At 40.3% G+C, this 12,310-nt stretch overlaps 3 protein-coding genes across 5 annotated transcripts; 1 reads left to right on the forward strand and 2 right to left on the reverse strand.

The window, feature by feature from the left end:
* Positions 1–2,002: 2,002 nt before the first annotated feature.
* LOC114763233 (actin-97) lies at positions 2,003–4,695 on the forward strand. Of its 3 annotated transcripts, none has more exons than XM_028952853.1 (5): positions 2,003–2,078; positions 2,719–2,809; positions 2,898–3,291; positions 3,542–4,155; positions 4,505–4,695. In XM_028952853.1, exons 2-5 carry the CDS (start codon positions 2,750–2,752, stop codon positions 4,568–4,570), a joined length of 1,134 nt encoding a protein of 377 aa, XP_028808686.1. In that variant the 5' UTR covers positions 2,003–2,078; positions 2,719–2,749; the 3' UTR covers positions 4,571–4,695. The 3 variants fall into 3 exon arrangements, with proteins under 3 accessions (XP_028808686.1, XP_028808687.1, XP_028808684.1); XM_028952854.1 differs by having other exon boundaries at positions 2,010–2,027; XM_028952851.1 differs by lacking the exon at positions 2,003–2,078 and having other exon boundaries at positions 2,560–2,809.
* A 1,103-nt stretch (positions 4,696–5,798) lies between these two features.
* On the reverse strand, positions 5,799–9,284 carry LOC114763204 (probable protein phosphatase 2C 25). Its single transcript, XM_028952816.1, has 4 exons — positions 8,312–9,284; positions 7,290–7,654; positions 6,447–6,683; positions 5,799–6,357 (listed from the first exon to the last, which is right to left on the reverse strand). Exons 1-4 carry the CDS (start codon positions 8,613–8,615, stop codon positions 6,115–6,117), a joined length of 1,149 nt encoding a protein of 382 aa, XP_028808649.1. The 5' UTR covers positions 8,616–9,284; the 3' UTR covers positions 5,799–6,114.
* Positions 9,285–10,663: 1,379 nt separating this feature from the next.
* On the reverse strand, positions 10,664–11,744 carry LOC114763212 (uncharacterized). Its single transcript, XM_028952825.1, has 2 exons — positions 11,504–11,744; positions 10,664–10,903 (listed from the first exon to the last, which is right to left on the reverse strand). Exons 1-2 carry the CDS (start codon positions 11,624–11,626, stop codon positions 10,814–10,816), a joined length of 213 nt encoding a protein of 70 aa, XP_028808658.1. The 5' UTR covers positions 11,627–11,744; the 3' UTR covers positions 10,664–10,813.
* Positions 11,745–12,310: the final 566 nt, after the last annotated feature.

Consider the following 12,310-nt stretch of genomic DNA (forward strand, 5'->3'; position numbering starts at 1 on the left):
CCTCGTAGCAAAGACAGCACTTGATCACCATGCAGGTTGTTCTGATAAGTTACAAGCCACCACAAGCATCCAACCTTCAAGTCATGGATTTCTTGAGGGGATTACAAGCATCCAACATGCACAGCATACAGTCACAACCTACACATCAGACAATCACAACCTACATTTGTGCCATTCACAACATACACAGCAGCCAATGACAATCCACGCTAAACCGAATGACAACAATAACAGCAGGAAATTACAACTTATACATAAGCAAGCGACAAACTAACAGAGGCTTATGACAACCCGCACACAAGACAATAACAACCTTCACACCAACCAATCACAACATACAAATAAGCAGTTGACAGCGTACATACTAGTGAATGACAACATAGAGTAGTAAATGACAACATACAGGATAGTAAATGACAACATATAGAGCAACCAATTACAACATATAAAGAATAGTATATTCCCACTGAGGGAGTTACTTGATATAACCCTAGAAAATACAGGAATATGATGAATGAATGAGATTTGTCCATCCTTATAACAACATAAATTGGATGAAATGAACCAGAAACTACATTAAAATACTGCACTCACAAACTTCTGAGCTGTGATAGGTTTCCTAGTTCATTTGGAATCGCTCCACTTAGGTAATTGCAACTTATGCACAACAATTGATAATAACTAACATTACTTCAAAATTTAAATAATACAACTTACAAAAATCTTCCATCCTACATAACAGGACAGGTCATGGGGTCGTTAATGACAACCTTCGATCACTGTAATAACAACTTATGCACAACAATTGACAATAGCCAACATTACTTCGAAATTTAAATTATACAACTTACACAAGTCTTCCATCCTACATAACAGGACAGGTCATAGGGTCGTTAATGACAACCTTCGATCACTGTAATAACAACTTATGCACAACAATTGACAATAGCCAACATTACTTCGAAATTTAAATAATACAACTTACACAAGTCTTCCATCCTACATAACAGGACAGGTCATGGGGTCGTTAATGACAACCTTCGATCACTGTAATAACAACTTATGCACAACAATTGACAATAGCCAACATTACTTCGAAATTTAAATAATACAACTTACACAATAGCCAACTGTTGCTCTGAAACTGAGAAGCGCCTCAACTAAATATACCAGTAATAGATAATATCAATATGATATACCAAGAGAGAGAGGCTCGCCGGGTGCGAAGGTCATCGACAATGGAACCCACGAGGCTCACTGGTAGTGGGGTGCGAACCAGCGACCGACGGACCGTGCACGAGAGTGGAGGCGTCCAACTAGAGACCGACTGAATGCGGACCAGAGACCGACGGAGTGCGGAGCAGCGAGCGACAATGTACCGAGCAGACACTGACAGACCTCGCCGGAGATTGAAGCTGTCGGAGCACACAAGGATGGACACGAATGAGACGACGGCGGATTTCATGAAGATGACAACTGATAGGAGTTTTTCTCTCAATCGTGTGCTTTAGTTTCTTTCTTTAAGCAGAAGGGCAAGAAAGTAATTGCACGTTTGAAATTTTTTGCTATAAAGTCTCTTGGGACCTCATATACATTTTATGATTTCATGAGACCTTTCAGTAGTAAATTCTTTTCTGTGGGACTCTACAGTAATTTTCTCTTCTTTTTTGTTTTGGACTCATACAAGGCAGTGTTCCGATACTGCTAAGATGAGGGCAGCATAGGTGATAAGAACAAATGGGAGGGAGAAATCGGTCATAACGGGAAAAAAGGGGCCAGGTGTGCCAGCTGTATGTAATTTGGCGGTGTGGGTCCGCGAACGAGACACTTGAGACAGACGGCGAGGATTTGAAGACGGCGAATTTGCGGTTCATTTGAGTTGAATTTCATTTCGGGAACCGGACGTCCCTTTTTAAACGAGACGCGGGTACTTCGGCCACAGTCGCAAAGTCCGTTAAAAGAGAAGTACAAGAAACAAGACACTCCCCAGAGCAACGCACACTCCCGCATCTCATTTTATTCCAGAGGTACACATTCTTCTCCTCCTCCTTCTCCTATTTTCCTTCTCGTCATTGGGGGAATGAATTCAGAACATTAAGAACCCCGACTTCTCTGTTTTCGCATTCTTATCCATGATTTTTAATTAGCCTAATCTTTTTGTTATGATCGAATTGCAGATGTCTTAACCTTGTTATTGTTCTGTTTTTGTATAAATGGAATAACTTTTCCATTCTGATCCAATATCGCGAACGAGCATCATTTGATCCAATTGATTCTCTATTTTTCGTCCATTGTAAGATATTAGAATGCGATAGGAATGTGTTGAAAAACAAGAAATTTGGGGAAGTTTCAAAACGTTCTGTTATTTCAAGGTTTTCTGATCATAATGGCATGTGCATCGGCTATTTTTGAGATCGGACATGTGCCACATTAGCTGCTTAGAGTCTTGAATGAATCCGTCGGTATCTTTTTATGTCTCTTGCGAGTTCAATATCGGTAAAGGCTACAAATGACGATCCTTTGCGCGGCATCCCAGAGCTACTCTGTATGATTGCATCTGGATTTCGTTATGCCCATGGGTTTGAGCTTCTAGCTGATGGAATTCGCGATTAATCTTTACCCCTTTAGCTCATGAAATGGCTCTTCTTTGTTTCCATGTTATTTCTGTTTTTGTTTTGTTGTTCCCTGATATATATATTTTTAATATTTTGGTTTAAGATCGGTGCTTGTCTGCAACAATCGATAAAAAATGGCAGACGCTGAGGATATTCAGCCTCTTGTTTGTGACAATGGAACGGGAATGGTCAAGGTAAGGATCCGAGCTTGTGGTCATCTAGGATCTTATGAAGATACATGTCGCTAAAGTATGTATCATTTTAAATATCTCAACTTTGTAGGCTGGGTTTGCTGGAGATGATGCTCCAAGGGCTGTATTCCCTAGCATTGTGGGTCGCCCTCGCCACACGGGTGTGATGGTTGGTATGGGACAGAAGGATGCGTATGTCGGGGACGAAGCTCAGTCAAAGAGAGGTATTCTGACTCTGAAATACCCTATCGAGCATGGCATTGTCAGCAACTGGGACGATATGGAAAAGATTTGGCATCACACTTTCTATAATGAGCTCCGTGTGGCCCCGGAAGAGCATCCTGTTCTCCTGACAGAAGCACCTCTCAACCCCAAGGCTAATCGTGAGAAAATGACTCAGATTATGTTCGAGACCTTTAACACTCCAGCCATGTACGTCGCTATCCAGGCGGTCCTTTCCCTTTACGCTAGTGGCCGCACAACTGGTAACGAATCATCAGCATCTATTTTCTGTTTTTAAGTCTCTAACATTGGGATAATTTACCGATCTTAAAATTTAATAGCTGCGGGTAATGATGATGTTTTTGATGCATTTGTTTGTTTGTGTATTTTTCCTGTTATTGTGCTTTTTCTAAAGCAGTTATAATGATTAGGGAAACAGAAGTTTTCTTTTAGGAGCACGGAATGCTTTGCTATATGGAACGAGATGACAATGCTGTTTATATGCCTTCGTAGGTATTGTTCTGGACTCCGGAGACGGTGTTAGTCATACGGTTCCCATCTATGAAGGCTATGCCCTCCCACATGCAATCTTGCGTTTGGATCTTGCAGGGCGTGATCTCACTGATGCCTTGATGAAAATCTTGACTGAGCGTGGATACTCTTTCACCACTAGTGCTGAGCGTGAAATTGTGAGAGACGTGAAGGAAAAATTAGCCTATATTGCGCTTGATTATGAACTAGAGCTGGAAACATCAAAGACCAGCTCAGCTGTCGAGAAGAGCTATGAGCTCCCTGATGGGCAGGTGATCACGATAGGCGCTGAAAGATTCCGCTGCCCTGAAGTGCTCTTCCAACCATCCATGATTGGGATGGAAGCCGCTGGCATACACGAAACAACATATAACTCGATCATGAAGTGTGACGTTGACATTAGGAAGGATCTCTACGGTAACATTGTCTTGAGTGGTGGTTCCACAATGTTCCCAGGCATTGCTGATAGAATGAGTAAGGAGATCACAGCTTTAGCGCCTAGTAGCATGAAAATCAAGGTGGTTGCACCACCGGAGCGGAAGTATAGCGTTTGGATTGGAGGCTCGATTTTGGCATCTCTCAGCACCTTCCAACAGGTAGTGTGCGCTCGCGCATATATGTTAATACGTGTTACGGAACTGTTTGATTTTACTGAGATAATGCCGCTAATTTGATAGGAAAATTTTATGACTAGAGCGAAGATTAATTTGATCAAGTAAACGAAGAGGATAAACCAAATATTATAGTCAGATTAAGGGAAGCAATCAAACACAATGTTATACTGTTTCGGGCCTAATTTTGAGTGTGGCACTGTTCTACTTACTTTAAGTAAACCAGCCGAGGAGCATATTTCATTTCACAGGGGTCTAGAGGTGAACTGTTAAGTTGATAATTTCTCTAATCTAGTTTCTAGTATTTCTGATATGCAATCATTCCTGAGTGCAGATGTGGATTGCGAAGGCTGAGTACGATGAATCCGGGCCATCAATTGTTCACAGGAAATGCTTTTAATTATGGAAAGCAAAAAGTGGATCCGAAATTCACAAAATAGATTTTGTACGACAGAAGTAGCACCCACTGGTTGCGGAAGTTTCATTCCTATCTTGAACTTTTTCCTTTTTATCATGTTTCTTTCTGTTTTTGCCCCTCGTATGACGGGATAAGAGCATGAAAAACAGGCAAGATATGTAAGATTTTGTTGTTTTGTTTCTCCTGGCATGACCCATCTTTTTTTGGTAGAAGAGCCGTGCATGGTTACCGATTTGGGAGGTTGAATCAGCAGTTCTTTTGATGAGCTATATTGAGATAGTGATTATGTACTTGATTTTTGAATTACTGGAATAAAAATTATTGATCACCAACGCCTTGAGTTGATATGCGTACTTGGTGCTGGCTAGTTTGCGAGGATATCACGGATTTTGGGAACAAATTAAGCACGAGCGGATTGTCTCGACTGCCATTAAGCTTTGATAGGAAATTAGGCAATTTTTTTCTTAATGATACAACAGGCAATCTTTTTCTGTGCACGATAATGATATACTACCTCCACTTTTAAATATAAATTTTTTAAAATATAAAATTTAGTTTATGGTGCAACTTACGTTACACAAATGAAAAGCAAAAACTCGATAAGATAATTAAAAATATGATTTAATAAGTTACCTTGATCGAAGATGTCGCTAGTCGGAACATCCTCGGACTTCCAATATGTTATTCTGCTCTCACTCCCTCGGAAATCGAAAAAGCCTTCGTGGGTGGAGGTCAAGCGAGCAATACCAGTGGCTTCCTTGTTTGTTACCAAAGCGGTATGAATTCCATAGTTGCAAGAAAACCAGATAAAAGAAAGTTGAAGTGGGCGAGAATTAGAGGACAAGACACAAATCACCAACCATAGAATATGCAGAACGAGATTATGCCGCCGCCACCTCCACTCATGCAGAGCAAACGCATATAAACGCGTTTTGGAGAAGCAATATCAGTAAAAAGTTTGCCAGTGATCAGGCATCAAAGAACCGCCTCTGCCATTTAGTTGAAATTCTTCTACTTCATTCAGACAAGATAAAAAGGCATAATTTTAAAAAAGAAAGATTTGTGTAATTTTAATAAAATTATAAAAACTTCAATTAACTCATTTTCCGCCCACTTTGTACGCATGATCGTGAATCAATGACTATAAAGGAAGGCCCTCGACTCACACATCTATATCAGTATTAATCAGCAATGCGCAATATAAATCATGCTCCAAATTATCGGACTTTATTCAAACAAACGAGGCATTGTCACACTTCAATGTCTGTCTCTTCTCTATAACCTCAAAGACCCCCCCTTTCCAACTCAAAAAAAAAAAAAAAAAAAGCGCCAGTCTACCAAGCGATAAGGTGTCAATTTGTAAAGGTTAGGCACCAAGAAGTGTTCAGAATAAACAAGGACGAGATCCTGCAAAAATGTCAATGTGAATTGCAACTTTCTGAACTTAATTCCCCATAAAACAAGCAGAGTCGTTCAAGTTCGTTGGTAAAAGAACTATAGAGTGAACATTGCATTGATGTCAATCGTCAATCCCGAACGACCTTAAAATTGGATGCACGAACTGTGTCAATGAAGCCCCTGATGGACAATTCAGGCACAGCAATATTCTTCCCAACCATCTCGTGGTCGATGAAGACAACCACAACCGTGATATCATCATGAAAGAACCTCCTGATCCCCCTCTCCACCTTCTGCAGATCTTTATACCTCATTTCTCGCTTCCTAGCCGCCTCGTTCAGGGCGGCTTTGAGCAGTCTTCTTGCTATCCCCTGACATCCAAGAAAAGCATCATGGTGAACGAGGTTAGTTTGCTGCTTGTCAGTATCAATGGAAACAAAGTAGTAGGACAAAAGCATACCGTTCGAGGATTGTTATGAACGATCTCCGCAGCTTCCTGATTTGTCAAGTGTTCCCAAAGTCCATCAGAAGCAAATATTAGGAATTTATCATTAGGTTGTAGGACCCTTGAACATATAGATGGATCGGCTGTCAGCACAGGCCGCCGGATGGGATCTGGCAGGTGGAATCGTGGGAACGAAGGATCAAGAGAAAACTCTGGTCTTTTCAAATATGCATCGCCTATAGACCTAGATACCTGAATGATGTGGAGTGAATCAGAAAACTGCTTGAGTTATGAGCAATCATATACAATGATTTGATAAGATTAGAAGGTAACAGAAATCAAAATCACCAGGCATCACTTGAAAAAACAAAAAATGACAGACTAAAAATAAAATCATATATGCAGTTGTAATTGTGAGGTAATCTGTCATGAATACCAAGTCCCTCAAACCCTTGGTAGCATACATAAGTAATGAATACTTCAAATGCGCCATAATTTCCATAAATTTGTGCTAAACCATATTAAATACTTCCAATTTGAAAACGCACAAACAAATACATGAATGCATCTGCCAAGAAAAAAACGCGTTCATGTATGCTCTAAGTTTTGCTAGAAGCATGGTTTATCATGGGTAAGGATTCCACCTAAAATAGAAAGGAACATCACCTACCATCCCGTCCATCATATGCTAACATAAGATGGATTACTAAATGTCAGATTCGATATTCCCAGTCACATATTTGAAAGAGCATGCTTATAATCTTCAAAACCTACATATACTTCATAGAAATACAAGTAAAAAACGAAAACATAATGAACATGAACCATTAACAAGTCCTTGTGAAAAGAAAAGAAAACCTGGATGATGCCCTTAATGCGCCACGTTCCATGCTTCATAACTACAATCTGCGAATCTTCAGGATGTAAGGACCTAAGTTCACGTCGAACCTCCTCTTTGCTAGCATTGTGCTCTCTAGTCAACTGCTCAGCAACGATCTTATTAGATCTATCTACAGAACCAATTACAGCACGAGAGTCTCCAAGGTTGGCGACATATAAAGTCCCTTTCCAAATAACACCAGCCAGACAACAGGAACCGATCGCTGCCATCAATGGCTTTATACCATAAGTCCTTCGAACAAAAGTTAGAAATCCATCTTCAGTCGCGGAAACAGCACCTCTCAGGATATCTTCAGATATAGTACCATTATCTCGAGCTATCCCTGCAAATTTACGGATAATCTTAAATGGAAACGTAATTTTTCAATGCATCCTCAAAGCAGAAGAGGATCGTCTATTTTATTATCTAAAAGAAACCATTAAATTTAAATGACGTCAAAAATCTGCAAAGACTACAAAAGGAGTATATGTATATGACGACCGATTGAGGAGAATAAATACCACATAAAAATCTTATTTAGTCGGTTCTAGGATGAACTACTGGGTGACGGATGGTTCTGAAAACAGATTTCCAGTCTTTACTCATTTGCTATACAATCAATAATTGTTGTCTCCCCCCCCCCCCTCTCGTGGAGATCCTCACTCCCTCAGTTCAAGAAACATCCTCGAGGAAAAGAGAAGTGAAGGAGGAGGAAGACGAAAGCAATGTTACCCTGCGTTGTGCTTTTAAATGGGAAAGCAAAGTAAATTTTCAACTAGCTTTCCTGCAATAGCATAACAGGCATCATAAACAAAGCAACAAAACCATCTGACGCCGAGACCATATAAGCCAGAGGACCATCCTAGGAATAAGACGGGAAAAAAGAAGAAAATACATCCAGGGAGTCCATAAAGTCGACACTCAATGATGATAATGGAGCAAATCAATCCCGTTGAGTGATATGAGGCCACAACTTAGTATGTAATTCCATAATACTCACTCATTAGGTGATGGAAAAGGTGTTCGCTGATGAACAGAGACGCTTCGGGACCACCGTGGCCGTCGTACACTCCGATAAACATTGCGTCGGAGCCAGTCTCGACCTGGCTGTGATCCTCGATAATTTCATTGGCCTGAACCACAGCATAAGAGAATTCGCCGCACGAGTGTTTCTCGAGGTCCTTATACCATAGCAAAGTGTCTTCAATCGAGGAAGGATCATCCACGTCATCCTTGCTCATGCGGGCATACCGCCTGACCGGCCTCAAGCACGCAGAAACTATCCTTGCCAACCACGAAAACATCCCACATTTCCCTCTCTAACAAATCCCTAGAAGAAATTAAGTGCTGATGGTAAACAGGAAAACCCGGATTCCTCAAGACAAGACACTGCGGATCCCAGAAATTCGAATATTAAATCCGTAAGCATGAAATTTTAATGCTTTAATCGAGAGTACAGATGGTGGTGGAAAGAAAGCATTTTGAAGATGACTGCTTGAAGCAAGAAAAAAATTGGCAAGACTGCAATTCGCTAGCAACAGACTAAAATTAGTGGACAAAGGAGACTAATTAAATAAGCAGTGATATGAAGAGACAAAGGAAATTCGCAATTTCGTATCCAACAAAGAACGAATCAAAGAATCAACTTTGGATTTGAGTAGATAGAGTTTACGATCAGAATTTCAAAACAACAAAAGATCTGATCCTAGTAGTTTAGAAGGAAATGAGTGGTTTTCTTTATAGAGTTGAGAGAGAACGGAAGGGGTCAAACATGGCGTTTGCGAGGAAGAGAGAACACATGTGGGGATCAAAAGGGTTTGAGCAGAGGATTTCTCTTCATACAAGCAAGAAACCAAGGTTTCCAGAGAAAGCGCAGATTACAGAATGCTTGCTGCGTGCGAGTCGGGTAGTGAAAGGAAGAGGAAAGTTGACAAAAGCTTGTGTTGACTTTGTTATGAAGTCGATGAAAGAAAGAGAAGCGCCCATCAATTTTCCTCCCCTCCTCCTACTAATAATTTTTAATGCAAATTTCCGATGTCCACATTTCTGTTTGCTCACAAATGTCTATTTACATAATTGCCATTGATATGATTGTTAAAACTGAGTGAACCCGTGTAAAAGATCAGCTGCTCGCCTGCTTAGGCCTATATGGAAACATTGTGACATCTTGGCAGATCAACATTGTCAGCACCTGCTACTAGATGTAACAAAGTTGTGAACTTTTTCCTCTAGAGGATTGAACCCTATCAGTAATGATTGAGATTGCGTCTGTTTATATGAAGTTTAGGTTAGGTTGCTTTTCAATCTTAGCGTTTGCGTGCAACATTTGTTGGTCCAAAGTTTCAGTACCGCTCACCAAGTGGTCATTTTTTTTTTCCTTCTTGATGATCCGAATGAAATGCCAAATGAACAGATGCCATTTGCTTTGCCCATTTGACTTTCCGGTCCAATGACCTGTGATCTGCATAAAAAAGGTTCAATTTTTCTTCGTGTTTGAGAGTAAGAAATTGTTTTGGGTAGCTTTTGATCCGGGATGAATATTGGCCATAGCATATCATATATTCCCGAAGAGATCGAAGGGCTAAAATGGACACGTGTGATTGAGTAGTTGTGGCATATAAATTATTCAACAAGGTGGGATGATAAAAGGGAAGAGATTAGCAGAGCAGTGGTAGAGGGCATGTTGTTTTCCAGAACAGAAAGGGAAAGTAACTCAACACATGTGGCTTGTGAAGTGGCCTTTTCTGCATCACAGGCCTCTTTCTTCATTTCAATAATATTCGGTTTTTTCTTCCTTCACTTTTCAGCTAATCTTATTTAATCCCTCCCTTTTACAGCTGCATTCAAACTTTCAAAGTTCGTAGTTGCTACCTAGGAAGTCGGGACCCTTTTTTTTTTTTTTTTAAGATGGAAGGAAGGTAGGACCATTTGATACCCAAAAACCCATCTATTACATTTATACCGCACGGCTCAGTGCATGACATCCTGGGAGCATATTTTTGTTGTCAAATTACTATATTTGCTTGGGTCCTTTTTTTCTCTCTTCAAATTATACAAGCACTTTTTTTCTTGACGCTAAACGAACATAACAATTGATTCCGATGTAAAGCTGAGTTCATGTGTTTTCTCCTACAAGATCGAAAGTCACCAAAACTAGAGGTACATGAATAGGTGATGTGAATGTGATATTCAATGGTAGAGTCAAGTGAGAACTTTTTGAAGTTGGTTGAGATGGGTAAGGATTTAGGTATGCCAAATAAATCACCAGGCAGCTTCCTGTTCAAAAGAGCTGAGCAAAAAAGGAGAAAAGGGTTCACGAGACGAGGCCAGTATTATGTACTTTTGTATGGAGTACGATCACAAGTACATGGAATATAATTCCTGAAGGACTCAAGGTTGAGATGAAAGAAATAGCATCAATTGAGTAATGTACAAGAAATTACACAAAGGATGAGCACAGTTGAAGAAATAGGAAGTGCCAGGTGGCATCTCTGGGAGCTTGTTAAGAAATGTCGCAGTTCAGAATCTTGTGGCGATAATAATGCTTGTCAATGAAAACTCTAGAGGCCACTTCTATGGTTCTACGCCACATCTGCAGGAAGCAATGAATTAAAAGCACTGGCAATGACATCTTTTATACAGCAATAATAGAAAGGCCAACGACAAGTTCCATCATCATCACTTTGGTTTTCATCCACACGTGTCATCTTTCATGTTTCAACAAGCTGTTTTCCCAAATGGACTAGATGTCTAATACATTATAATTTCGTTTTCTCACAATTAGAGGATTGAAAGTTACAATCTCTCTCTCTCTCTCTCACAAACGCAAGTCTCCCTGGTCTAGGAAATTTTCCAGTGCTGAAAGTGTAACGCCTGGTTTGGATCATGAAACCAGGCAAAGGCTGTCAGTATGTCATTGAATGCATTAAAAAGAAACAAGAGAGCATTCCAAGCTGATATTCATGAACTATGATAACATAACAAATGTGATTTCTAGTCTTCTCACCCAACTCCTTAAACTGATTCCAATGAAGTGTTTCCTATCTCAATTATACATTTACACCTGGACTTTCTAATGACCGTCTGCAGCTAACTATTTTGCAGACCAGAACAATTGTAGTAGGGCCTCCCAGTCACATTGGTGATCAACAAGTGCAATAGTAGAGATTTTTCTAAGGTGAATGAACCTCACCTTTTCAATGATTGCCAAGAGAAACTTGTTCCTGTCGTCCCTCGGCCTGAGCTGTGCCCTCCCAATCCAGAGTTGCCGGAGCATCGCCGGCCTCCGTGTCGGCGGAAACGACCTCCTCTCCATTATAGGGGTGCTACCCCTTGATGGGCTCTCACATTGACTGTCATCTATCACGGCCCAATATTTATTTGGACGTTTGGTTCTACACAAATCTTTTTCTTCTGGGACTCATGGTCGGAGCCGTCAGCAAACTTTCTGAGGAGTTCATCCGACGACTTCTTGGTTATATGTTGAACTTTAACAGCAATATCCACTGTGAGCAAAATGGTTTTGCTTTAAGTTTCTTTTTATGATGTTTGGTTCGTATGATTAAAATTTTGATATTTTTCATAGGAGTGGAGTATTCTTGATATGTGGAAAACGAACCGTTGTGGTAATGCCAACAACTAGACGACAAATACAGAATAATCCAAAGAAATATATAACCGTTGGGCATGAGTTTACAATGATTTGCGGGGCATGGCACGTCACTTCCTGATAGCTACGATATAGAAATCCAGGTTGACAATTCCGGCAGATGGTTTTAGATCGGACTTGTCAACGACACATAAGCAATAATAAAATTGTTGATTATACAAAAGAAAAGCAGTGTTCTATTTATTTTTAAAAACTATTCAAAACGTGTACAAGTCTCGCAAGTTGATGGCTTTATTTCGGAACGGGTGTATAGAAATATTATTTTTGTACTTTGCAAGTGGCTGTGGAAACAGGCATGCACAGCATACGTTATACCTTATTATGACTGTT

The sequence above is a fragment of the Neltuma alba genome, unplaced genomic scaffold (genome assembly GCF_004799145.2).
Source record: "Neltuma alba isolate B1F8T4 unplaced genomic scaffold, ASM479914v2 tig00011267_pilon, whole genome shotgun sequence".
Classification (NCBI taxonomy): Eukaryota; Viridiplantae; Streptophyta; class Magnoliopsida; order Fabales; family Fabaceae; genus Neltuma; species Neltuma alba.

What these genes read in the sequence shown, in the direction of transcription:
- LOC114763233 (XM_028952853.1), top strand. Translation starts at nt 2,750, where the DNA reads ATGGCAGACGCTGAGGATATTCAGCCTCTTGTTTGTGACAATGGAACG. An exon ending in ATGGAACGGGAATGGTCAAG is followed by an intron (nt 2,810 to 2,897) that starts GTAAGGATCCGA and finishes TCAACTTTGTAG; the next exon opens with GCTGGGTTTGCTGGAGATGA. An exon ending in CGCTAGTGGCCGCACAACTG is followed by an intron (nt 3,292 to 3,541) that starts GTAACGAATCAT and finishes ATGCCTTCGTAG; the next exon opens with GTATTGTTCTGGACTCCGGA.
- LOC114763204 (XM_028952816.1), bottom strand. Translation starts at nt 8,615, where the DNA reads ATGTTTTCGTGGTTGGCAAGGATAGTTTCTGCGTGCTTGAGGCCGGTC. An exon ending in CCTTTTCCATCACCTAATGA is followed by an intron (nt 7,655 to 8,311) that starts GTGAGTATTATG and finishes GTAAATTTGCAG; the next exon opens with GGATAGCTCGAGATAATGGT. An exon ending in GCATTAAGGGCATCATCCAG is followed by an intron (nt 6,684 to 7,289) that starts GTTTTCTTTTCT and finishes CACATCATTCAG; the next exon opens with GTATCTAGGTCTATAGGCGA.
- LOC114763212 (XM_028952825.1), bottom strand. Translation starts at nt 11,626, where the DNA reads ATGGAGAGGAGGTCGTTTCCGCCGACACGGAGGCCGGCGATGCTCCGG. An exon ending in TCTTGGCAATCATTGAAAAG is followed by an intron (nt 10,904 to 11,503) that starts GTGAGGTTCATT and finishes TGCTTCCTGCAG; the next exon opens with ATGTGGCGTAGAACCATAGA.